Source organism: Strix uralensis, chromosome 4 (genome assembly GCF_047716275.1).
Source record: "Strix uralensis isolate ZFMK-TIS-50842 chromosome 4, bStrUra1, whole genome shotgun sequence".
NCBI classification, from domain to species: Eukaryota; Metazoa; Chordata; class Aves; order Strigiformes; family Strigidae; genus Strix; species Strix uralensis.
The window spans coordinates 28905815-28932168 of NC_133975.1; the positions used below are offsets into that span (position 1 = coordinate 28905815).

Consider the following 26354-nt stretch of genomic DNA (forward strand, 5'->3'; position numbering starts at 1 on the left):
CACCGAACAGAAGTGCACAGCATCTGCTCCCAGAGTCTTTTAACCAGTCAGATTGTTATAATTGTACAGATAATCACACTGGAGGATGCTATGAGAACATATGCACAAGGTAAATGAAAATATGGCAAATCTTATCTACAGAAGGGAGTGAGACCTACATAGTCACAACAAAGAAAAAATCTATCACTCTTCACATCATAATTTGGCATCTGTGCTTATCCAGTCCCTATTTTGAACATGCAAAGTGACAGATGCAAACAACAATATGAATAAAAGGCAAGATTTATTTTAATGCTTTGTAGATTAGAAAATATAATTAAATTTTTATCAATTGTAAAAAGATAAAGTAACTAAAGCACTTCAGCAAAATCTCTGCTTTTATTTGATCAGCTTAGATTTTGGCCATCTGAAGAGACCATAAGGAGAGGAAGTAGATGATATATAATCTATATACATTCCCACACTGAAAATTATACAAAAAGGGGGTTTTTTGGTTTTTCAATTGAAACTTGAATATTTCAGCCACTGCCGCTCAAAAACAAACATTAAACTACAGAAAGAACTAGAGAAAACAACTCAGAACAAAAAAACTCAATCATAAATACTTACATATATATTAAAAACCCAGAAGTGAATACTGGTATGGATTAAGGGTTGGTCTTTGAGGCTGTCAGTAGTCATTTATCAGGTCCATGAGCTGTACATTCTAAACTCAGCAGCTACATCTACCTTCCTGTAACTAGAGAGACTCAAGCAGTCAAAACTGGTCCCACAAACAACTTTAGCAACAAAGCTGCATATTACTCAAGCATACATGGTTTTCTACAGTTTCCTTTTACAAATAAACTATGAAGTCTCAAATGCAACACTTCACCATTCAGTATGGTGCAACTGTTTTTAAAGCAAGATTAATTATACAGTTACTGTTTGGTCTTTTATTTCCATGGTTTTCCTGCTGTGCTTCAAAATCCCAACATAAATGGCAAGAAGACTTATCTGGGTTTGGTTTCTACCCTGCAACTCCTGTAAGATACATGATCCTACATGAAATACAGCACTCTTATCAGTTTAGCTTTCTGATTGATAAGGCAGTCATGCAACTCCAAATATCAATCTGCTACACTGAAGATACAAGAGCATGACAGCTGTTAAGAACTTCCTAAAAGAGCCTCTATTTATCTACTGGCCCCAAGGACATAACCCTTTGTGGGGATAACCCTCTACAGTAGAGACACTACTGTTATTCAAAAGGTGAAATCTCATGCAGCACTTACTGTATGCCAGTGAACGACAAACTCCAAAATAGCCCAACAAAACGTGGTGTAGATGTGCATTCTCCATGGTGGTTGAAATAACCATCCAGAATGTATAAGATGAAATTTAAAATCATATAACAACAGAATAAAAATAATGAAGGCCAAGATCAACAGGCAGGGAAGTTACATACACTTACGAGCAAAAGCACATTGCATTTTTAATAGCTATTTTGTCAGCTCCCTTGTCACCACTACTGACAAGGGAGTAGGGCAACACTCTTCCCAGGAGTGGGTCTGCTTCCTTGGTAAACAGCTTGGAGGTGCTGCTGCAGGAAAGGACATCCAGACAATTCCCCTGCTTTGTAATGTAGAGTGAACTTCCCATAGCATGCACTGTGAAGAAAAAAGTCCTGCTCCTGTGGCTGCCCAGCTTTTAACAGAGGATAGGTTTTGTAGTGTCAGCACAGATCTTGGCACCATTGTAGGGGCCAGTGAATGACAGCAGCTTTCCTCAAGAGCACAGCAGCGAAGGAGGCAATGAAAACCTGTATGGTAGGAGCCATGGCCAAGGACAATTTCTATTGCAACAAGCTGTTACAAGCTATCACAACAATCAAAATACATCCCCTGCCTTATTTCCCAAAACCCAGTTCAAATCTAGTCCAGTAGAATTCCCACAACTGGAATGCAGCATCACAAATTTCCACCTAGACAGACAGATTAGGAATTAATAACAAAGAACAGGTGTGTAATATTCTTGAAAATATTTATCATCTATTTGACACAAAGATAAGAGGTACAAGGCAAAGAACTAAGTGTAGCTTGTCTCAGCTGCAGACACAAGGGAGACAACCACACCAGAAGAAAATAGAAAGTATTTGGAGAGAATATTAAAGCATCAGAAGTAACAATAAACTGTACAACAGAGTAGCCAAGCAGTCTGTGCAGTTTTTGGGGGAAAAGCAGCAGTAAAGCACCGTTTGGGTTAGCTTTAGCACTAGTTAATACCTTGTCAGCGAAGTGCTATGTGGTACTTCTTATTCTTGGTTTAGATCATCTCAGATCACAGATGAACTGTGGAGACATTCAATACTGCTTATACAAGATACACATCCTGTGCAAGGAGTTTACTGTTTGAATTTAACATAAAAGACAAGATTTGGAAAGACAACAGGGCCACAAGTAACACAAAGCAAAGAACCCAATACCAGTCAGAATTACAGGTAGTGATTTTAGCACAACAAAAGCTTAATTGTTTGTGATATTTTGCAGTCTCCACAGAAAGAAAAAAAAAAAAAAAAAAAGAAAAGTAAGTTTAAATAGGAACATGATGAGAAACAATGAAGCCGCTTTGCAGACATTTATAGAAAGTTTCTTTCAAGCATAAAGGGCAGCTTGGGAGAAAGTGGTATGAAAAGTTGAAAGGATGGGAGCAGAATCTAGTGAGATCTGAGATAGAAAATAGTCTCTTGGGGAAAAAAACAACTAAAAATTGAGCTGGGCTTTGGATCGTGCCTTGAAAGTGGGGATAGGCTTTGAAGTACCTTGAAAGTGAAAGGAAACTGTTTATGTGTGAGGTCCAGTGAAAGAGGAAACAGAGAAAGAAACTGAGCAAGAAATGACTCAGTAGAAACAGTGGAAAATTCTCACTGTAGGAAATCTCTAGATGGAATGAATGGAGCAAGGCTGCAACTGGAAAAGTTACAAAAATACCTTAGAGTAACAATGGGAGTCTGGACAAGAGGTTCCATGTGATGGATTAAAAAAATAAATAAAAATAAAACCTCTTTACGTTCAGAATTTGCAAGACTACAGTTGAGACCCTACTACTGGTTCTAAGATCCATCACATCATTAAAAGATTTTAGATTTCAGACCTCATTGACAAACAGAGTAGTGATTATCCATAGCAACCTAGAGTGTGGAAGGGGTGAAAAGTGGGAAAATTTAAAACTATCATAGCCATATTGAGCTAACTAAACACCTGTAAACAGATATGAGGGACACGAGGCAGTATTTTAGATTGGACAAAAGGAGACACACAGCATAGCAGGCAACTGGCACAGAAAGGTTGCTGAATTTGTGCATGAAACTATCAAGAAATAGTTGAGAGCTGGAGAAAAGAAGGTGACCATGGAATACATACTGAGCAGAAGTACCAAAGGAAGAGCTTTAAGAAGTACATCACATCAACACTTAAATAGATCAAGTACTGGGAACATGAAAAATTAAGGGACTTTCTCACAACACACTGAGAGACTGATCACAGATAAAATGGAAGAAGCTTTTCAGAACTGTCTTCTAGCCCAACCATGTCCACAGCTCAGCACTTCAGCTATTTCTTTAACAAATTAGCCTTATGCAAACACAGAGCACTAACATCTGAAATCTCAGACACTTCAAAGGCAGTTTGGTTATTGCTCTGGCTATGGATGCTAAGAATCTGAGATGATATAAACTGGATTTCCAACCAGTATGCTGGCACACTCTACTGAAGTCAAGGGAGTTAAGTCAAAGTAAGTGTTTATTATTATTATTAATACTGAAACCATGACAACTGTGGCTTAAGTGATACAATGGTACTATACAAAACCAATACTTCCTAAAGCATGAACTAGTCTAATATAAGATTTAAGAATAAACCACAGCACAAAAAGACTGCAGCCTTAGATTATAGCATTGCTAAATGCCACAGAGAAATCAGGCCATATTTTACAGCAAAGAGCATAGATTTTTCTGGTTTCTTGTATAGAACCTTAACTACCTCTCCTGACCTCGTATCTATTAAGGGACAACCGTTAAACTACAGCTGAAAATGGGACAAGTACTGAATGCTGTTTAAACTGGGGGCTTAAAAGATGCCTGTACTCTGGTTTGGTTTCAGAAAGCTACTGCAACATTTATCTGTCATATAGCTGCCTTTTCCCTCATCCCTTGACATTCCCCTCAAAATTATCACAGAAATTGGGAGTGACACAGGAACTGCTGTGCTGAGGCAGTATGAGCAGAATATTGCCTGCACTTGGACAATTCCCCTGAATCAAACAGGGCAAGCTTAGAGCTACCTTGCAATAGCAGTAGGCAAACTAGTTGCCTGCAAGAGCCAGGCTAATCAATTTAAGGTGGGTTTTTTTCAGAAAAAAAAAAACAGAGAACATTCAGGAAATTGTATTCATGAAGTATTACTCAAGTTCCTAGAGCTGGTAAAATAAGAAATACTAACAGACATATGGGGTTTGACCCTGAAATATATTTCATAACAAAGACAAAACAATGCTCAAGCCTACTGAAGGAATATTTACTCAGCTGCTGTAAAGGAACACTGTGTCCATCAATCTCAAACACTCATCTGCGTAACAGTCAATTAACTGATCACTTGCAGTGCTGACAGGCACCAAAATGATTGGAATCTATCTTTCTTAATCAAAATAAAAAAGTTGGGAAAAAATTATCATTCTATCTTACTCCAAAGAAGATGCTGTACAATAAGAAACAGGCAATATTCAAAGACTTGTGGTATTTCTGTCCTGATTTATGAACAAACATTCCTGCCATTTGAAAGAGAATGGAACCAGTTTGCATAAAATGCACACACTTGACTCCGAAAATTTGCAGTGCTTGCACACTGAACCCACACAACCTTAGGAAACCACATAAATTCTCAAATATGGGCAGAAGTGCATTCCTTATGCTCTTCCTTTCAGTCTGTCATCATAAAGCTCACAGAAACAATGGTTCTCCCCAAAATGGTCTTCTTCAAACATGAAAGCAAGTAAAAACTTCAAATGCAGTTCACAAAGCACGACAAGACCTATCAAGCAATGTTCACCCAGTCCTGAAATATTACTATACACTGCAGTATTTGGATAGCACTGTGATTTATTATGTTTATGTTTCTTGTATGGAACTACCTTCACTTAGACACACGGCTCTCTGTAACAGACAGGGAGGGAGTGGAAGAGTTTATATTTTTCCTTTTATACACTTCTTTGGATGTTTTCCTACTGTGCTTGCTAAATTCTTAAGTCAATGTGACATAGTTCACACATGTAAACTGAAGTACATGCCTAGGTATCTGCAGGATCAGGGCCTTGTTAATTCCAGTATCTATTTCTGTCTCTGTCTAAACCTCATCTTTCCTTTATGCTAGTTACTATTTATTCAGAGACAAAACATTTAATATCATTCAAAAACAGAGGTAAATACATTGATTTACAGAATAATGCACACAAAGAGTGTGCATCTTTGAGTACTGCATTTCAGGGTACCTTCAGATAATGTATCTTTGGGTCACAATTACTTATATGCTAGTGCGTTTAATGTAAACTATCTGGCACTGTAAAGCAAGAGTACAAAACCTTCAAACCTTCAATACAAATTTAGTGACTAGTAGAATAAGTGCAGTGACATACCTGATTATCCTCCACAAGTACAATAACATTGAGCAATCTGTATTAGGATACTGATCACATTGATACCTGAATATTTTAATAAATAAATAAATAAATCTGCTGATAGTTACTGCAACTTGAGAATGAAATGGAATTTAGAAGTCAAAGTATACTTAAAATTCAGCATCAGCACATTCTACACAAAGTCATAAATGGTACAATATGACAGGAAAAATTGTATCCTAACAGTGTTCAGGTTATGCAGTCTGTGAACCATCATAGTGCATTGTGTATTCTGTGAATATCTGATTTGCTCAGTGGTTTAGTTACCTTGTTAAAAATAAGAGTGCTAGGTTTCAAAGTGTGTCCTTCAGCTTACAGTCACAGTAGCCTTCAATGGATAACTAGCAAGGATCATGTGACAAAAACTAAATATCTGCAGAAGAGACAGAAATGTTGGAAAATAACAAGGAAACAAAACTGCTTCAGTGAAGTGCAGTCCTAGAAATTTAGCCTGGAATTTTCAGTCTGGACCTTCTAATACTGAGTTCCATTAATAAATACAAAAGCTGAATAGAGAGCATCATCTGCATCCACAGCAAAGGAAGAAAAAAATACGTAGCCCTCAAACACTAAAATGGCAATGATACCATAATGTTTCAAAATGTTAATCAGGTCTTACAAACACATGAAAAAGCAAAGGAATTTCAAAACATCATTTTTATTCTGTAAGCATACATATTAATACATGTATATACTTACGGAGAGATACAGATAGGTAGAACATTTTCTTTTGGCTAGTTTTTAATCTATCTATCAGTCATGATATCTATGCATCTCTATAGAAATGATCTGCCTCTTTCTAACCCTTTCTCCGTTTTTGTTACGTGGGTATTGCTACACTCTTTTCTATATGAAACCTGATTAAATAGACATTAAGGACAGGGAAAGTATAAGCTTTTCTCTTTGCTTTTCATTTTTGACACAATAATGCAATACTGTTTCTCACTTAAGGAACTGCTCCTGTATTTCTTCTCCAAAAATTTCTCTCATTTGGGGTAGCAGTCTTTTATTGTCATGACAGCTTTGCTCAAACAGAAATTACAAGATCAGGTATTCTCTTAGTTAAAGGAAGGTAAAAATGTCTTGGAGGGCTGCCATGCCTCTCTCATGCACAATTGCATGGTCTCATCAAACCACAAAAGCTGTGGCACTGGCATTGTTCTCCCCTGGACCCCTTGGGGCACCAGTAGCACAAAATGTTATGTATTTACAAACACACAGGGTTTGGGGGATGAATACAGGGCAGAGAAATCCAATGAGGCCCACAGGCGAAATGGATCAAGATGCATTTCTACACAGGGACTACATCCCACTCATACTTGTACACCAGAGTGGCTTTTTTTTTCATCTTGGCCCTAGTGTAGAAGGAAAGAGAAAGGTAGTAAGAGCTTAGTACATCTACATTAAGTGCTCAGTTGAATGAGCTTCCACAGAGAGGAAAACCAGGCTCTAAATATTCATCACATGTCTAAATTCTGCTAAGAAATCCCTAGACCACTGCAGCACTATTGAGCATCAAGACTTCGGCTGTAAAAATGCACTTAGCTACATTTTACATGATTGTTGTATGATGCATAGCATAGGTTAGCTCTAAAAGACAGATTCAAAAATCTTTAGACAATGAGTATTAGAAGCCTAAATATTCTGCTGATCCAGACATTTGTTAAAAATGTTTACTCAGGTTGCAGATGCCTAAAGAGATCTCATGCTGTAGAAAAACATCTCTTAAGCATGTGGTATCTATACTGTCTAGGATTTTGTGTAGATCTTTGTTAAATAGTGAAAGCCGAAACACAACAGCCTTCAAAAACAAATTCTAATGAGTCATACATACACTTAAAGCATCCCTTTTATGAAAGTGAAAGTCTATCAGATAGCAAGAGAAACAGACTGAATTATAAAAATAAACATTTCCTCTCATGATATGTGTCCTCTGAAGCTTTCAGACAAACATACTGCCTTGATATGCGGCTTCAGCATCACTGTTAGAAAAAATTCTTTCTACATCATGTCATATTGTATCCAAACTAAATAGTTAAAGGACATCAGTTGCCAGAGTGAATTAACTTATCTGGCAAATGAGCAGTCCAATGGGGAATCACAGATATGTGTTCTCACATTAAGTGATCAAATGAAGGGCTAAGCACAGCCCTTGAAATGGAAGGAATTTTTGGATTATTGGTTAACAGTCTCAAACAATACTCAATGACTCCAGAGAAAGTGCCTTCCTAATGAAAACAATAGCTCACATAAAGAGAGTTTACAGGGTCAAATCTGTAATTATTTTTTTGCTGAGAATGTTGTTTCCCAGATTAAAATCATCTTTTTTGCAAACCTTAATCAAATTATTTGCATATATATGGTTTTATTTATTTTCACAAACATTTGATTTTTGTAATGATGTTAGATGCTGATATGATCCAGGTTCCTGGAGTCCAAGCCCAGTGAAAGCAATTGCTGTTTTATGAAGGCCATAGTGCCCTTTGACTATAATTTAAATTACTAAGTAATTCTCTGCTCATTTCTAAAAAACATAGAATAGTTTTTGAAGTTCTGTATCTTATTGATATTTACATTATTGCCCTTTGGTGTCATCCTTCATGCTTATCTTTTTTTTTTAAATCAGAACGTTAGAGGGATAAACATACAGTTGATATACATTATAACCATTAGGATCTCTCTAATGATGTATATGCCTTTTCAATATGGTGCTATCCTTATGTTAGACTAAAAGCCAGTATGACTGGCTTTTATTAGCGCCATGGCAAGAGCATCACCACCCAGCTCTAGGACAGCTCTAGCAGATGTGGGGAGACCTCAAAACAAGTGACATGAAATAGACCCATGGTTGATACTGTCATTATCGCAAGTGTGGCAGTGATAATGCTGCCTCCCAGGCTCTGGGCTGAGCAACCAGAAGGCAGCTGTGGGGACAGGAGAGGCCCTGGTACATAGCAGTGGTGAGATTGCCCAGAGGCTGTGGAGACAACAGGGCATGGGAGATAGGGCAGGGCTACCCTGCAAAGCCAGCCACATTGTGGTTCTTTAAAACTGGAAAACTGAAGCTGTAAACATTTCTAATTTCCAGTTCCAGTGTAAGCAATACCTACTGTCCACAGACTGAAGAGCTTACACTGGTTACTGGAAAAGGAAGCTTCTACTATTTGCTAAATCCTCCTTAAAAGTAGCTGCCTGTTCACATATTTTGCTCCCACAGTAAGTTCCTTCAGAAGAGGAGAGGATAGGATAGGATAGGATAGGATAGGATAGGATAGGATAGGATAGGATAGGATAGGATAGGATAGGATAGGATAGGATAGGATAGGATAGGATAGGATAGGATAGGATAGGATAGGATAGGATAGGATAGGATAGGATAGGATAGGGACAGAAGCAAAAGAGAAAGACTGCAGTAGGAAGACAGACAAAACCAAGACACCACTTATACTGGACATATAAATTGAAGTTTCCCCCACCCCATCACTCTTCTGCTCTTTCATGCATTTCTTTATGTACAGCCCTGGCCTGAGGCATGGACTTCCCTGCCACAGCTCCAGGTAATGACAACCCTAAGCTTGTTAGACAACTATGCTGGAATGAATATCTATTGCCACCAATCTGCATCACCTGCTTTTGGCACCTTTATCCATAGTATCTAAGAATCACTATTTTTCCTGTTTGGCTTCCTATCACTGAAAGTCAATATCACCCACCCAAGCGTGATGACATACATGTAAACCACAAGATCCTTAATAATAATCTAGAATTACTATGCTTTCACCAAATGCTCAGTCCCTGTACTGGCATACTCAAACCTCAGATTGAACAAAACATTTCTCTGCCATGCAAATTCAACACTGTCAGCAATTCTGTTGGAAGGAAAAAGGCAGGAGGGGGCTGAGCTCAAACTCACTCGAGGGAGAGTCCCAGTCTTAGTTCTGGGCAGCAGTCCCCAGGAGAAGTCATGCAACAAGCCCCTTCTAAACCCTCCAATACTACCATTTCATACAATGCACATCATGACAGAAAATATAAGTGATTTAAGAAAAGGCCACAGATTCAACTTCCTCATAAGTGCTGTTACTTCAGTGTTGGCACCAAATAGGTCAGATCTCAACAGGTCTACTGTAAACTAGATGAGATGCATTGCTTAACTTCTGAAGAAACCAGCTGTGTGTACACACACATATACATGCACACTGAAGAGGACCCATAAGACTGAATAAGACACAGAAAAACGAGGAAAAAAGAGTTAATTTCAAATTTTTCTTTCTATGAATTTGAAAAATAATAATAAAATGCTGTGTCAACTGTTCTTTTTCTTAATCTCTGAAGAGTAGCTCCAGGAAATTATACTTGGCCAGAGATAAACCACGTATAAACAAAAATAGTGAAAATCTTCAACACAAACCAAAATAAGGACTAGATACAATGTCCTCTGTGTGGCCTCATTTTTTTAAAGAATAAATATCTTTTTAAAATTACAACAATTTCAAATAGAGTCTAAACGTGTTTGTGCAATAATCACAATCATATCCAACAGCATAAGAATACACAGTAAGAAATAAACTTATTTGAATGAGATTAGAATTATTTCATAATATTAACCCATAGCATCATTCAGCTAATGTTTTCTGTCAATGATCATAACTTACCATATTGATTGGGTCAACTGGGCCAATGCTGTTAACATAGACATCTGTTTCAATTACCGTAGTTCTCACTAAACAAAACAGTAACCATAATAATTACATATTTAATTAACTCTGTACATTGTTAGTGTAATTTAACCTAGTTACTAAAACAACAACAAATCTGATATTCTTCTATTAGATTTAGAATAATTAAATCTCTGTTTTGTTCATCCTGTGAAAGATCATATATGACTTGGCTCCCTTATTCCATACGGATTGTTAGAATTATCAACATGAATTTTTTATTTTATAATGCAATCCCCACCTGTGCTTTGTGAACAGATACAAGATACATATAAAAGGTATAAAAGGTAAAGAAAGGAAAACAAAAATAAAAACTGTCTTCCAATATAAAAATTTAATCATAAAGAGAAAAAAAATTTGAAAAAATTCTTTTACAATAAACCATGAGGTCTGGGAGCGGATGTTTTTATCAGCTGTAAGAAATCAATATGCAGTGCTTTCCATTGATTCCTATTGAAAATGTGTAACAAAAATAAAATAACTTTTCACCACAGATTTCTTCAATTCATGTAACTATAGCACACTGAAGGATTATTAATGTCCTTTCATCAGTTTGATTAACACACTCCTTCAAATATCAAATTGAAAGCTCCTCAGGTGAAACTTATTTAAAAATTAAACGTTTCCAAACTTACTTTTCTTTAAAAACACAAGGAAACCACTCTCACTAGGCAGACAAAAATTAACTATTTAAAAAATATATTCTCCTACAGAATATACTCTCTTTGTGCACTTACAGAAGGGCACAAAGTCTAAGTGACTTCCCATGAAAGTCACATCTGAAGTACAGGTGGCACTAATAATGCAGCTTTTTCCTCATAACTGGTTTATAGGGAAAGAAGGTACAAATGGAAGAGGTCAGGATGCATTTTAACCTCATCAATTTACCAAGCATTTTCTTTTAGCTTGTACTGGAGAGCTAGAATGTGGGCACATGTGTCCTAGTCCCCAGTGGAATGAAGAAGTTTAAGAATAAAGCTTTGCTAGTCTTTCTTTCATGGTCTGGCACATTAAAATGAAACATCCCTGTCCATCTGCAGATGGAAAAGGGTGAAGGTGCAAAGAAAAAGGCACTTTGGTCTCATAGTAGAGGTACCCTCAATCATCAGATTTGATTTCTTTACACTCCAAACCATCAGAGATTGCCCAAATGCTCTATAACAAAACTAAAATCTTAAGTAAGGGGATTTTTCAAATCTCAAAAATCTAAAACTGGAACAGACACACAGAAAGAAACAAGGAATCATTAACATCCTTGCCAGCTACAATGATACATTTTCTAAATATCCTAAAATACCTTTTCCCTGCCAATCTCACTTGGAAGGATATTCTCCCTGATTCCATATCTGATTACTGGTGTGACCCTGAGCCTGAAAGCAAGACACACCAGTGAGATTCCACAAAGGATTTTCTGTACAACCATAGAACACAGTCACTTGATCACCATCCTGTTCCCAGCATGCTTCACAGAAAGTTTAAACAGACTCTGGAAACCAGTTTCTTTCCCGGAGGAAAAAATAAGTACTTCCTGAGCTGCAAATGTTTTCAGTATCTGCAGGGCTCATAAAGAAAGGGGGACAACACAAGAACTCATATCCACAGAATGAAAAATCAGAGTAAAAATAGTATATAATGCATGTGTGTATGTATACACATATATATAACATATCTTACATACACATATCTTACAGCAACATCTCTCAAATAGATATTCTCTTCCTTTAATTTTGCAATTCAATCTATGTAACAGCAACCCCACTTCTAGACTAGAACACAAAGAGGTGGACCAAAGTGTATCTTGCCTCATTGCTCAAGCAATGCTGAATCCATTATTTCTTCCCCGTATTAGTGGGAAATATTTAATTCTCCTTAGTGTTAGGAAATCTTGTTTTGTTCTGAGGTTCAAGTCTTTGACTTCAACTTTCAGCACTGCCTAGCCATATATCAAAGCTCTTCAGAGGCAAGTACCTACACACAGTGATTAAGGTCACCTCTGAAACTTGCCTTCAGTATGCTTAACAGTTCATACTGCAAATGCAACCTACAGATAATCTGTTCATCTTTAACTTCTGAACTTGCTCCACTGTTTCCAGATCCATCTTGAAATGTGGACATCAGAACTGGAAATTTTTGTTACAGTGTTATCAGTGTTGCTTCAACATTTCCAGATTTCTACTTGTTGTGTTTCTTTTCCAAAGGGGACTTGTCTCAGAACAATGCTCAAGGGATGCATAACTAAGATCTTATATTACACAAAATATCTAAGTTTTCCCCTAAATCACTCCTTTATTATGCAGAATCACTCACCTTGAAATATGACCCACAAGCATCCTTGCCCCCCCACCCTTTTTTTTCCCCTTCTCAATTTTTTGTATCTCCAGTTTTACTGAAGGAGCTGATTACTCTGCAGATACAGCCTCTCCCTTTCCAACAGCCTTTGTGTCATCTGCCAACTTTACTATAAAAATTCATTGCTGAAATCATTAAAAATATCATTATTCTTGATCAAGACTTTCCTATGAGACCCTACTATAGACAGCCCAACCACTGATATTTCCTTATTAACAACTAAATTTTGAGATCTGTCAGTGAGCCAGTTTTTAATCGGGGCTGTGTCAATTTTATGAAATTCCAGCTTGCAGCAAGCAGTACTTGATCTGCCACAAGGGCTTTCCTGTAATGTGCCACAGAGTTCAATTTGCCTTTTCCATACTGCTCTGAGTAAGATTATTAGAGATATTAAGAGCCAGTGAAGAGTCTGAAAATCTGCCTCTGTTGAAATTATTTTAATTGACCCAAATGATCCAGAGAAAGAGATCCAATTCAAGAAGACTGGAAGAGGCTGTTTAGTCACCTTAATTCTGTATGATACAGAGCAAAGTACTTCTGTGAATTAGAACAAAGATTTCGTTCTTATCATGTTCTTGAACTAGAAGTGATACGAGTCTATGAAAATGACAAATGCTGGAGGAAAATACATTATTGATACTAATTTGACATCCATATAATTACTATTGTTCATTTACTCTCCAAAAAGAGCTGAGTGAAAGATGGTTTGAGAATATTTATCTACTGTGAATGCTTCTTATTTTACTTCAAAAATTTGGTATCAGCCTTGAAAACACCATGAGTAGGAAGAAGGCTATTTAACACATCCTGTGTGAAGTGCAAAACAGCACTGTAAACTTACAGAAGCTTCTAAGGAAGGGGAGAAAGGGCTTGCATACTTTAAATATTTACACTGAAAGACAATATGAGCCAGGCTAAAGTAAGAAGGTGAGAGGACAGCAGACTGCATACTCAACAGAGAGAGAGAGAGAAAAGCACCAAGGGAAAGCTGCCCCCAAGGGATAGTTCATCAGCTCCTAATGTAGCTGAAGCACACAGGGAACCTATTTGCTAAGCCCAACTTAAAGACCTACTCACACATTCTGATTTCCTGCTTTGACACCTTTTTTTCACTACACTAAACTTCTCCTCTTCTGATTTAAAAGGTTTGATTGGTATTGAGCATCATCTAACACAAGCACATAGCTAAGGACAGGCTTGTTCCAAGAACTAAATATAGTAAATAAGTGACTCTTATGTCTGGAATTCAAGAGCAAGAACAAACTTCCCAACAAGCAAGACCTGGCCAGAAGTTTCTCTCAGCAGGCATGGACTCCTCTAGTAAGGGATGATTCTGCATGACCCCCAGACTGTAGTGGGTTGACCCTGGCTGGATGCCAGGTGCCCAGCAAAACTGCTCTATCGCTCCCCTCCTCAGCTAGACAGGGGAGAGAAAATATAACAAAAAGCTTGTGGGTCGAGATAAGGACAGAAAGATCATTCACCAATTAACATCACGGGCAAAACAGACTTGGCTTGGGGAGAATTAGTTTAATTTACTGCTAATCAAATCAGAGTAAGATAATGAGAAGTAAAACCAAATCTTAAAAACACCTTCCCCCCAACCCCTCCCTTCTTCCTGGGTTTAATTTTACTCCTGAATTCTCTACCTCTTCCCCCCCTCAGCAGCACAGGAGGACAGGGAATGGGGGTTGTGGTCAGTTCATCACCTGTTGTTTCTGCTGCTCCTTCTCAGGGGGAACACTTCTCACACTCTTCCCCCACTCCAGCATGGAGTCTCTCCCACAGGAGACAGTTCTCCACGAACTTCTTCAATGTGGGTCCTTCCCATGGGCTACAGTTCTTCATGAACGGCTCCAGTGTGGATCCCTTCCACAGGGTGCAGTCCTTCAGGCACGGACTGCTCCAGCATGGGTCCCCCATGGGGTCACAGGACCTGCCAGCAAACCTGCCCCATTGTGGTATCCTTTCTCCACAGGTCCTGACAGGAACCTGCTCCAGTGCTGGCTCTCCATGGAGTCACAGTCTCCTCGGGCACATCCCCCTGCTCTGGCATGGGGTCCTCCCCGGGCTGCAGGTGGAGATCTGCTCCACCGTTAACCCCCATGGGCTGCAGGGCACAGCCTGCCTCACCATGGGCTGCACCATGGGCTGCAGGGGAATCTCTGCTCTGGTGACTGGACCACCTCCTCCCCCTCCTTCTTCACTGACCTTGGTGTCTGCAGAGGTGTTTCTCTCACATATTCTCACTCCTCTCTCTGGCTGCAATTCGTGTGTTGGGTTTTTTCCCCCTTCGTAAAAATGTTAACACAGAGGTGCTACCACCGTCACTTATGGGCTCGCCCTTGGCCAGTGGCAGGTTCATCCTGGAGCTGGCTGGCATTGGCTCTATTAGACACAGGGGAAGTTTCTAGCAGCTCCTCTCAGAAGCCACCCCTATAGCCCCCCCACTACCAAAACCTTGCCATGTAAACCCAATACACAGGCATATTCTGAACCCCAGTTTGAGTTCAAAAACTGTATTTTGAAAAATGGGTACTCTTGATTAGAAAAATCATAGTGATAAAAATCTACCTCAATCATTGACAAATCATTTTAGTAATTGTTCTCACTATCAGAAGTGACTCTTTTTTAGCCTGTATTTATCCAGGCCCAATTTTCAGCTTTTGATATTTGAAATATCTCTGCTGCTACACTGAAGAGCTTTCCTTATCAGTTATTCTCAGTTTATATACCCCCCATCTCCTGACAGAAACAATTATCATTATTGTAAAAGTGCAGAACACTGTACCTTTTATTGCTTAGTATTGCTCCATTTTCATTATTCCAATCCTCAACATTACCCAATATTAGACAACTGTTAGTCCATCTAAATTCACTAACCAGTTCCTGTAGTTTACCACAATTCTCCATTTTGAAATGAAGGTCTAAGATATATCACCTTTTTCTTATTATTACTTATCATGCTATTTATTTAAACTAAGACCACTTTTGATAATTTCATCCAGGCTTATTTTCTTTGAGCATGTTTTCTGTAACTTCTCATTAATTGCCTATAGAAGCATCTCTTCTTGGTGTTAAAGCAGTTATTCAGCAAATAAATTAGGTAACTACCACATTCAGAAATAAGAGAGGCCTTCAATTTCTAATAGTTTTTAGTGGAATAATACAATTCTCACAACCAGTTATCTAAGAGTAGTACTTATATGGCTATCTATATTGAAAATTTGGCCTCAAGTGTCTACAGCAGGCTTCCAGCTCCATCTCTGAAGAATTTTTTCAAAGTCATTTTGATGAAAGCAGAACCCTGTTCTCCACTTCTTTTACCTTTTTATTTAAAAGAACCCCATCTTTAGGAAATACTCCTACTGCATCACTTTTATTATTTCCATCATTTTCTATGCAGTGCACACATGCAGCACCTTTAACATTCACTGCATATGCTCTTCTACATCTTGCTCTTGTGTTTCAATTTCCTTCAATTCTTGCAAAATATTCTTCATCTCAGAATATACACCTCTCTACCTTTACTTGATATTTTCCTGCTTATTCAGGCTTATTACTTTCCTGCCTATATCATACTTTCATCAATGCTACACTAAGAGCACCTGTTCGACAGAATATCCCCCTAATACCCTTATCCTTTCAGAATTAGTGCTTCTATTCGTCTCTTGAAAGTCCACTTTTTGTTCATGTATCCTTTATATCCCTGAATACATGACTTTTCACATCAGTGCACTGAGATGCAATTACTTACCTATACCCTGCTTACACGGCAATTACAACTATCCAAATTTCTCTAGGTATCCAATTTCTGTGTCCATCAGCAATCATCCTCATCATTCTTAAAAAAGTGATTACTTTCCTCAAACTGTTGATCGAGAACACTCCATTAGAGTTGTAGGCATGTGATGATTATTCCCTATTGTTAATTAAACTTTCAGATTAATCAGTTGTGTTTCACCCATATAATATACAACATTGGACATAAGACACAGCTGGAAAAAATGTGCTGTTCATTGATAGGCTAATATTAATATATCAGTGTCCCTAAAGTGTGAGAGATGGAAGAGTGTGCAGCCAGAATTCTTTCCTTTAAAAAGGAAAGTTGAAAAATAACAGTTAGTTTGATGCAGGACTGAAGCTAAAACAGTGTGGTTATAAAATCAGGCAGCCAAAAGGCAATGTTACAATAAGAACAATACTGCTTTATTAATATATCAACGCTCCAAGGTTGTATCTGTAATTAAAGGGATTTATACTACAGATAAGACACTTCATCTAGTAACTACTATTACTTCATACAGAGCAGAAGGTACTTTAATACTAGTTCCTTTATGCTCCAAACATCTCAAAGTATATTACATAATTTGAGATAAAGATGAGTACGATTAATAAACATAGCAAAGGGTAGAAGTTAAGAAATCACTGCAACTCATAGATATTTGAATGAGACAAACAGAAAATGACAGTGTGGTTTTCTCCTATTAAATTTCAGTATTGCCTCTGACGTTTCAATTTTCATTTGGCTCTCCTTTATCATCTCCTTCAACTAACTGCACATTACAGTGAACAATGAAACCCCTTATCTCACTCCGAGATGCTGAAATTCTGTGTCAACATCCAGAAGAAAACAAAATTCTGCTCTAGTATTCAAACCCTAAAAGTCCAGGTTCAAAACAAAAAATGTTTCTATTGTAACTGAACTTCATAATTCAATAGTAAAAATGTTCTGTGGGATATTATTGCTTTGAAAGATAATTAGAATTCCAGTTCAATAATCTTGTTGTACAAGTACTGACATATACTCTGAAGATGAGGAATCTGACACCAGATTTTATCCACATAATTGGAGCATACTAAGATGAATGCACTATAGCCTGATTTTGTTTTTCTATCTGTTAAATATCTACTGCAGTTCCTAAGCAGCTGGACAGAATGCAATGCCTTCACCTGAAGTTGGAAATTTCATCTTATGTTGTTCAAAATTTCTGCCTTGTGTCAGAAGCCTGCAACTTACCCTCCATCAAGAAGAGAGTCAATCTTAACATTTTTTTTGCCTGGCAACAAAGTGAATACTCCCAAATGTCTCCTGTTCTTATCACTCTAGCTGATTATTCTTGAACCTTATGTTTGAATATGTTGGATGGGGGCTGGTCCCAGATAGCAACGATCAGATTGGTACAGAAGTATTGCATCAAGAGAGCAATGAAAAAGAAAGGAAGCATTTATGTGAGAGAAGCTAGAACCAAGTGTCTTCTTTCAGGAACTGATATTTGGAATCCAAAAAGCTGTACATTGAGTTACTCACAAAAAGGAAGAGTTTTGCCCTATCAAGACTCAGTACATCACCAGAAAAGTGAAGGTAAGGGTTACACCAAAATTCTTCCGTGCCCATCTAAATCCATTTGACATGTCAGAATAAACTTCTCTTCCTCTATTTTCTCTCCATTTATTTCTAAGTTCTATGGGCAGAGAAGAGAAACAGAATTCTCTTTTCTTTCATCTGCAACTACAGCTAATCATTAGAAGGAATTTGAATGGAGACAGTTTATTCCCTCATATTCCCCTCATGTTGAAGTAAGTCCAGAAGAGGGCCATGAAGATCATCAGAGGGCTGGAGCACCTCTCCTATGAAGACAGGCTGAGAAAGTTGGGGTTGTTCAGCCTGGAGAAGAGAAGGCTCCAGGGAGACCTTCCAGTACTTAAAGGGGGCTACAGGAAAGATGGAGAGGGAGTTTTTATAAGGGCATGTAGTGATAGAACAAGGGGTAATGGTTTTAAACTAAAAGAGGGTAGACTTTGATTAGATATGAGGGTGGTAAGACACTGGAACAGGTTGCCCAGAGAAGTTGTGGCTGTCCCCTCCCTGGAAGTGTTCAAGGCCAGGTTGGATGGGGATTTAATCAACCTGGTCTAGTGGAAGGTCTCTCTGCCCATGGCAGGGGAGTTGGAACTAGATGATCTTTAAGGCCCCTTCCAACCCAAACCATTCTATGATTCTGTAATTCTATAATCCCTTTGCTGTTTGTTGCATCAAGCAGTCAGGGGAAAAAAACAGTAATGCTATACATCTGTCACACATTGAGAATTTAAGGAAAGATATGATAGAAGACCCTTCTTGTCTAAATGTTTGCAGTAATTCAGTTAAATGAACATGGCAAAGACTTAGAACAAACTTCATGAGATTCACATGTGAGTACATTATGACAGTGAGAGAAAAATTACCATTCAACATCTTCAGGGTAACAGTCAGTAAAAAAACAGAAATAAGAAATCTGAGGAAGAAAATTTGTCAGAAGTTTTCAAAAGAAAATACTTAGTTTGAGATTGCATCTCTCTGTTCTCCCACATAAATGAACCAAGTCTAGACTGTTCTGTTGTTTATCGTATAAGCAGCTTACAGACACATAACATTCCTTTGATAGGGAATGCCAAATAATTATGTCCGCCACCTCTCCCTTCACACTTCAGGAAACAAACTCAGAGAAAATAAATTCTTTTTCTTAGTTTGATCCAGCATGCATGTGGTAGACAAGAGCTGGCAAGGTTTCATGTATTCCATGTTTTCAACACTAGATTCTTTCAAATATTTACACTTAATAGTTATATGCAAATTGATGCTTTGACTATTGAAAGACAAAATTGCCTTCCTCCTAGCTGCAAAGTTTGATCTATAGTAATGCAGTCTTCCTTTCTACATTCCTTTAAAAAAGATATAGTCCTAAATTATATTTTTAGATTCTTCGGAAGTTTTTCAAAATCTGAGCTGAGGGAAGAAGAGAACTGGGCTGAGTTTAATTTGCTCAAAATATACACTTACAGTGCATTTTCTACAGTAAGAGTAAAAATATGAGGAATAACTCTTCAATAAACTCCTGCAGACCCAAGATCAAATATTTAAATAATCATGGCTGCTTTATACCTACAATTCTTTTTGTCAGAAGATCTAAGTGAAACAAAGCAAAATATAATTGGCTTTTAATGATTTATTATAGATTGCCCACTGTCCCCAAAAAGCAATACTTTACATAAGAAAAAGAGATGGTAAATAGAACATAAAAAATATACTCTTGCATAGAACATTATTTTTATCACTTCCACAAAAGCATTGCATTTTACTGCTGTTATACTTAGTTTGCTATATCAAGCTTTAAGAATTGCATTAAGCAGATTTTTTTGCCATCTTTGACAAAATGCATGCCATCTCTGCTTCACATCTATCTACTGCGTTATTTTATGAGCTTACCCCCAATATCTGGCCGAAGCTTATTGTCATATCCTTGAAGTAAGGAGTCCAGTATGTGTGTTACATCCCCACCATGAATCTTTGGTGCAAGGACCCACGTTTTATTCACCATTAGATCTTCATCGTCCTCATCATCTGCTTTATCAGCTCTATGGTGAGTCAATAAAAAAAACAAGGTTAAGAAAAAAAACCCAAACAGTGAAACTAAATACAGAAGAGGTGAAGAAGAAACTGATAAAATATTGAACACTATTTACAGTACTTTATAAAAATCCAAATGCATTCTGGTGCCAACAGAAAGAGTCAGGCCATTATTTAAAACACCAACATTTTATTTTATGGCAGTAGAGAATGTAAGCCAATAAACATATCAAGAGAGGCATTAACGTGTCACTCATATAGAAAAACTCAAGCCATGAGACAAACCCATAAAAACAGCAGTAGGCATCCTCTTACTGTCAGTCTTTTCCCGTTTTAAAACACAAAATATAATTCCCAAGCTTTTCCATACATCTATTTCATTTTCAAATCATGATACTAACATTTCTAAGAGATGTTTAATCATGGTAATAGATACATCCTGGTGTGAAGAACATTAACAAAATCTTCTTAGTAGCCTCTCTTCTAACTATAAAAAAATAAGACTTGTATACTTATTCAGCTCCATTCAAATTTTAAGAAGGCAAACAAACATTACTGCTGTGACTAAACATTCACAGAAGCTGCAGTCATGTGTCAATTATGTATCTGCATGTATATGTGGTATAGTTAAAATGTTGTACTGTTCCTTTCAGTTAAGACCATTTGTTAGCTACCTATTTTATCAAGATGAAACAAATGTACAAGGAAAACACACATTCATTTGTTGCCTATCTTTTAATTAGATAAGCAGCAATATAGAGTTAACCACTAAGTCATTAGAAAAAAATCTCAATACCTTTGTTGCATCTGCAGATTCACTCAGATGTCACTGAAAGGTCAAAGAATGCCTGGAAGTAGTTTTCTTTCCATTTGAATGAAATGAGTGTGGACTTAAGTACTCCTCCAGTGCTAAAGTTTGCAATATATATTACTCATCCAGCTTATTTCAGGGAACTGCTATAGGCTTCAAGTCAAGCAAAGTGCATCAGACTGATAGCAGTAACTCTGACAGTCACACAACGTATCTTCACAAATGGACACCGGCTAGCAATTATTACAGAACATATGCAATCCATATAAATCAGTTCCAATGTTACCATAAGCACAGATATTCCAGTAAAAGAAAGGAATTAAATTACTGTCCTTGTATCAATTTGTATGTACACCAAAACTAAAAAAGTCACTGCTATACTATTAGAAAGGGATTTAAGGGCTTCTAAATTACACAGACATATGCTGCCCTCAAAACTAAGGGTGGAATTTTTCAGTAATTTTCCTACAAGAACGAAGATCACCAGCATGTTTCACATGGAGACAACACTACACCTTCAGGGGGAAAGGACAGAATAAGTCAGCAAAGGAGAGAGATGGAGTAGTCATGCCTGGCTTTTATTACACTCCTTTGTGGGAACGTATCAAAACAGTCTGTATTCGTAAGACCTTGCATCACCTCTCAGATAACACTAGCAAGTTTGACTGAAAATCAAGACTATCGTTGCTGAGGAAAACTGCTCAGTGGTTTTGGCATGCCTGCTTAATTTGGGAAGTGCAACAGGGAGCTTGCCACAGCTCAATATGTTCCCAGAGGATGAACAAAAGGCAGTGCTCACATATTGAGACTTTCATACCTAGCTTGCTGCAAACACGTTACAAGACTCTATTATAACTGAAAGTAATATGCAATCTAAATACAAGGTTCACTGACAGCTTCCCCTGTAACAGTCTGAAAAGTGCTTTCATTCTTTTAAATTGAAATGCACCATAAAATACTTAATCTTTACTGCACTACATAGACATTACAGAAATGTCAGATATTAAATATTTAACATTTCCCATTAGCAGGATCCCACTAATGGGAGCCCTAAAAGAAGTAGGAAGCTAAGTTTTGTAAACGTACACTTTTTCCCTCAAAGCTACCTATTGCCATCTCTTTTATGTTTCGTTACCACATGGCACTTTTTCTTATGTATTTTTGGTCTGCTTGCACTTTATCTCATTTAATTACTATATTAGTTTACAGTTGCTAAGAGTGCAGAGGCAATCCCAACCTTTCCCCAGGGGCATTAAGATGATGGGAGTAAAACTTAATTTATAAGCAACTCTCTAAGGAAAGAGACATGCCCACTACAAAACTGACCTTTTCTTCTTCCTCTTTTTGTCCTCCATTCCACAAATAGCAGAAAGCACAGTGAAATTACCAGACCTCTGTACAGACCCAGGGCACCTCTCAGGATCAGCCCAATTATTTGCAGAGAATTTGAAGTGATGATGACACAATTTTGTTCTGTTTTAACTTTCTTTTCACACCGCTATTAAGAACAGCATAGATTTAGCTAAAACAAAAAATACAAGACATCATGCCACTCCCACCTAAACCCAAGAAGAGTTACAACCATGATACCTCCACTCCCAGTCACTCAAATATTTTGACATTTTGAAGAGTACTTGATTTTATTTATAGATTCACAGGACAACTCAGGTGGGAAGGGATCATGGAAGTTCTCTAGTCCAGCCTCCTGCTCAAAGCAGGCCCAGCTCCGAGGTCACAGCAGGTTGCTCAGGGCTTGATCAAGTTGGATCTTGCAGACCTTCAAGGATGGAAACAGCACAACCTCTCTAAGAAATCTGCTCTCCACTTCCTTATTTTCTGCTATTTACTATATTTAAATAAACTTGAAATTAACAAGAAAAATAAAACACATATACATTTCAGATTTTCACTGTCTTGCTTGATTGAAGGACCTCTGGTCCTCCTCCAATTTCAAAACTCAGAACTACAAACAGGTATACAGATGAGGATATTGATAGTTTACAGAAAGCTATTAACAATGCAGTTCCAGGGAGAGAGGGAGAAAATCCATCCCAACATCCAACAACTTTTCTAGCCAATACTAAGTAAATCCATTTAAGGAGGCACTTTTACTAGGGGCAACATTTCTACTTAGTGTCTGACAGGAGTCTTGGCTTAAAATGTACATTTTCTACTATTTACATGGAACTATCTGGTTTTATCTAGAAAATATCATACACTGAAAAAAGTGCCAACTGCTAGAAAAGAAATACACTAGACTTCCATACCACTAGGTTTATGAGAGCTTGTGGCTCACTAATCCATTATCTAAACCAGCAAAGGAACCAACACATATGAGAAATTAATATAACCAAATGTGGAGGAACTGGACTATTGCTGTTCTACATAGTGAAAGGAGCTATTCTTACTCTCTCTATTCCTATCTTACTGGCCTTTCCAGAGATGATTGACTGTGATTAACCCATCTCACTACCAGAATACCATCTTTTTAACTCTTCTTTAAAATATGCCCAAGACCACTGAGTATGCAATAAAGACTACAATGTCTCTGCAGTGCTGATGGCACCCAGTTCTACACTTTTGATTCCTAAGCCATAGCCACTGGCATGCAGTCACAGGGCTGAGATAAGAATGGAATGATGCTAGCTGGAAAAATGAAGTGACCAGAATATATAGAAAGTGTTCTGTATGCCCTCCAGTGAAGCAGAGCACACAGTACATGCCAACTTGAATTCTCAACGCAGATGTTCTGGGGCAGTTGCATAAAGATCCCCAAAAAGATCACCTAGACACTTGAAGGCAACAGGACAGACACTGTGTACACATTCATTTCTAGGCATCTGAATTACTGACCTCTGTCATACTAAATAGATTTGAACTACTCTCTTCCAAAAGTAGAAATTCCTTCAGATTTACATAGTCGGCGGGATCAGTTGAGATGGTGTTATCAGGATCTAACTGAGGTTGCTAGACTATGTTCTTTAAAGAAACAGTCACTTGGGAAAACAAGATGGTTCAAAACTGTTGACCTTTTACTCAAGTTTCTATGTGTCTCACATTGCAAAGTTCAGCTTTTTCTGCAGGGTTTGGAATGGGGTAGAATGAAAAACAAGACAGCAAACTTCATTCCAAACAAGAAAATAAAAAGTTAAATTCAAATATTTAGCAACAGTTAACTTGGGCTGAGCACATTTTTACTTCTTTGCAGTCAAAATAAATCTAACAAACACATGAAGATTAAAGTCAATTAACTCCATCCTCACTTTAACAGTAGCACTTTCCCCTCTCTCTCACAACCCCAGGAAGAAAGGCAAACTTAATTAAAGATTAATTCTTCTCCTTTCCAAGTTCATCTGAAGGTTATTTCACTATACACAGAACACAATACTTGATCCTCTCTCCATTTACTGAAAAATACATTTTTTCCAACAAAGTTCACTCAGCAGCTCTTTCAGAATGTCTGGAGAGACAATGATTTAGAACAAAAATATGACATCAAACATTAAAACATTTCTGTTCCATGTCATGACGCTATTTTACATCTATTAGTGCAGGTGTTAATGCTGACCTTAATGATTTTATAAATAAGAAAGAGACCTCACTTCTTAACACCCTTGTTGTTATAACGCTTCAGCTAGCCTCATACTCAACAGTAAACTGCATGTATACACTTAACAGTAATTAGGCAAAAAGTGCCCTAATTATGCTCTCTGTCCTTCAACTAATTGGAGACATTACCATGACTAATAAATCCCTGAGTACAAGTGACTAACGACTAAATAAGTCTTTTCAACATCAGGCAATATGCTCATCTTCAGACATTACTATCATAGGTCTTTGTTTCCCTTTAAATATGAAAAAAAACAATCAGATGAGCTTTAAGTTGCAATTAACATCTGTCAGGTTATGTAACGAACTGGAAAAAAAATGGATATACTGAGAGTGCTCGTACTGCTATTTGCATCATGCATATCAAACAATTACACATAGAAGTACATGTATAGCACAGGTGGGAGTATTTAAACACACCTAAGGATCAATTTAGTTGTCCATTCCCAGGCTCCTATTCCCACCCAACACACTCAAGGGTACCCGGTCCTCCAAGCAGGCTTGATTTATGGGCAGCCAGTAGACTTCTAGAGAAGCAGTAGAGACTGGGCAGGGAACCTTCATTATCTCCATCGACACTTCATGCCTGTGCACAGGCAATTCAAACAAGCCCTCAGTGGCTGTGATGTTTAAACAACCATGCGCAGTGGCTTTGTCTGGAGATAAAGTCATCCTTCCATAGAAGGAATACCCTGGTGATCATTTAATAAATAAATAAGAAGGAAAGTCAGTGTATCAGATAATTTCTACACTGAAAGAGCTGAAAGGAACATACCATTTTCCTTTTTGCCTTACACATGCGAAAGAAAACAGTAAGGCTAGTTGTGTTAGTTCATTCAGCTGAGGGCCTTCTCTGACAGCAGCCAAAAGCAGTTGCTTCGGGAGCTTTACCAATGCCCCCTTACCAGGGGTAGGGCATGGTGACACTCATCTAAATCCTTAAGACGGTTGTCTTTCACTGACTGTGCTTCCCAGCATATTACATTTATGTCCTTTCTCTAAGTATAATACAATTTAACCTTTATTTTCCAGTACTTTCAAAAAAAAGTACTATTTCTCTCAAATTTCAGACAAAATGGTAATGTTTCCCATGTTGTAAACATGGGAGATTACTTTGTTAGCAACAATACAGATTCCGAGGTCTGTCAAAATACTGCATTTAACCAGACAATGCTTCATAAGAAGTCAGCTGAGACAGACAAGGTTTCCAGGGAAGGTTTCCAACTGATCAGACATCTAATCAGTCACCACCTTACTCCAGAACACCAAACATGATATGCTTGTATGTGGTAAAGAAGTATATTTCATGGCCCCATCAATGAGAGTTCACAGTTCATCTGATCTAGCCAGACTCCACACGTGAAAAAAGACCTAAAGCATTGCTGAAAAACAAAACATGGTCACTGACACCCCAACATCCAGAGTCAGACATTTTTACAGAGGCTGGTGATGTTTCTAATTCAGAAGTTAAAAAGCAAGTTCTTAGGCATACGTCACATGAATGACCAAGGCATAGGACCAGGTATAGATGAAAATCTGAACTCTAGAAGGATGATAAGTTTAAGCAGTGCCTGTGACAGAAGAAACTTCCTTACAGAGAGAGCAAAATGCAACTTCAGCATGGTAGGAATGAGTAATTACTCTTATGTCAACAATTTAAAATACATATTTACATATTTCCTTGGATCTTCCTAAGATAAAACAAGGGCCTCAGACAAACTTGTAGTACCCTTCAGAAGCTGAAAAAGGATCAGGACTCCTGCACATA

The 26354-nt window shown here is 37.7% G+C and overlaps 1 protein-coding gene across 1 annotated transcript in view; it reads right to left on the bottom strand.

Moving 5' to 3' along the window:
• The window catches only part of GABRG1 (gamma-aminobutyric acid type A receptor subunit gamma1), a 54569-nt gene that overhangs the window by 17151 nt on the left and 11064 nt on the right, over window positions 1–26354 (bottom strand). The window contains exons 2-3 of the mRNA XM_074866086.1: window positions 20026–20174; window positions 10365–10432 (exon numbers count right to left, since the gene is read on the bottom strand). Of these exons, the coding sequence (XP_074722187.1) occupies window positions 10365–10432; window positions 20026–20174 (217 nt within the window). The remainder of the gene's footprint in view (window positions 1–10364; window positions 10433–20025; window positions 20175–26354) is intronic.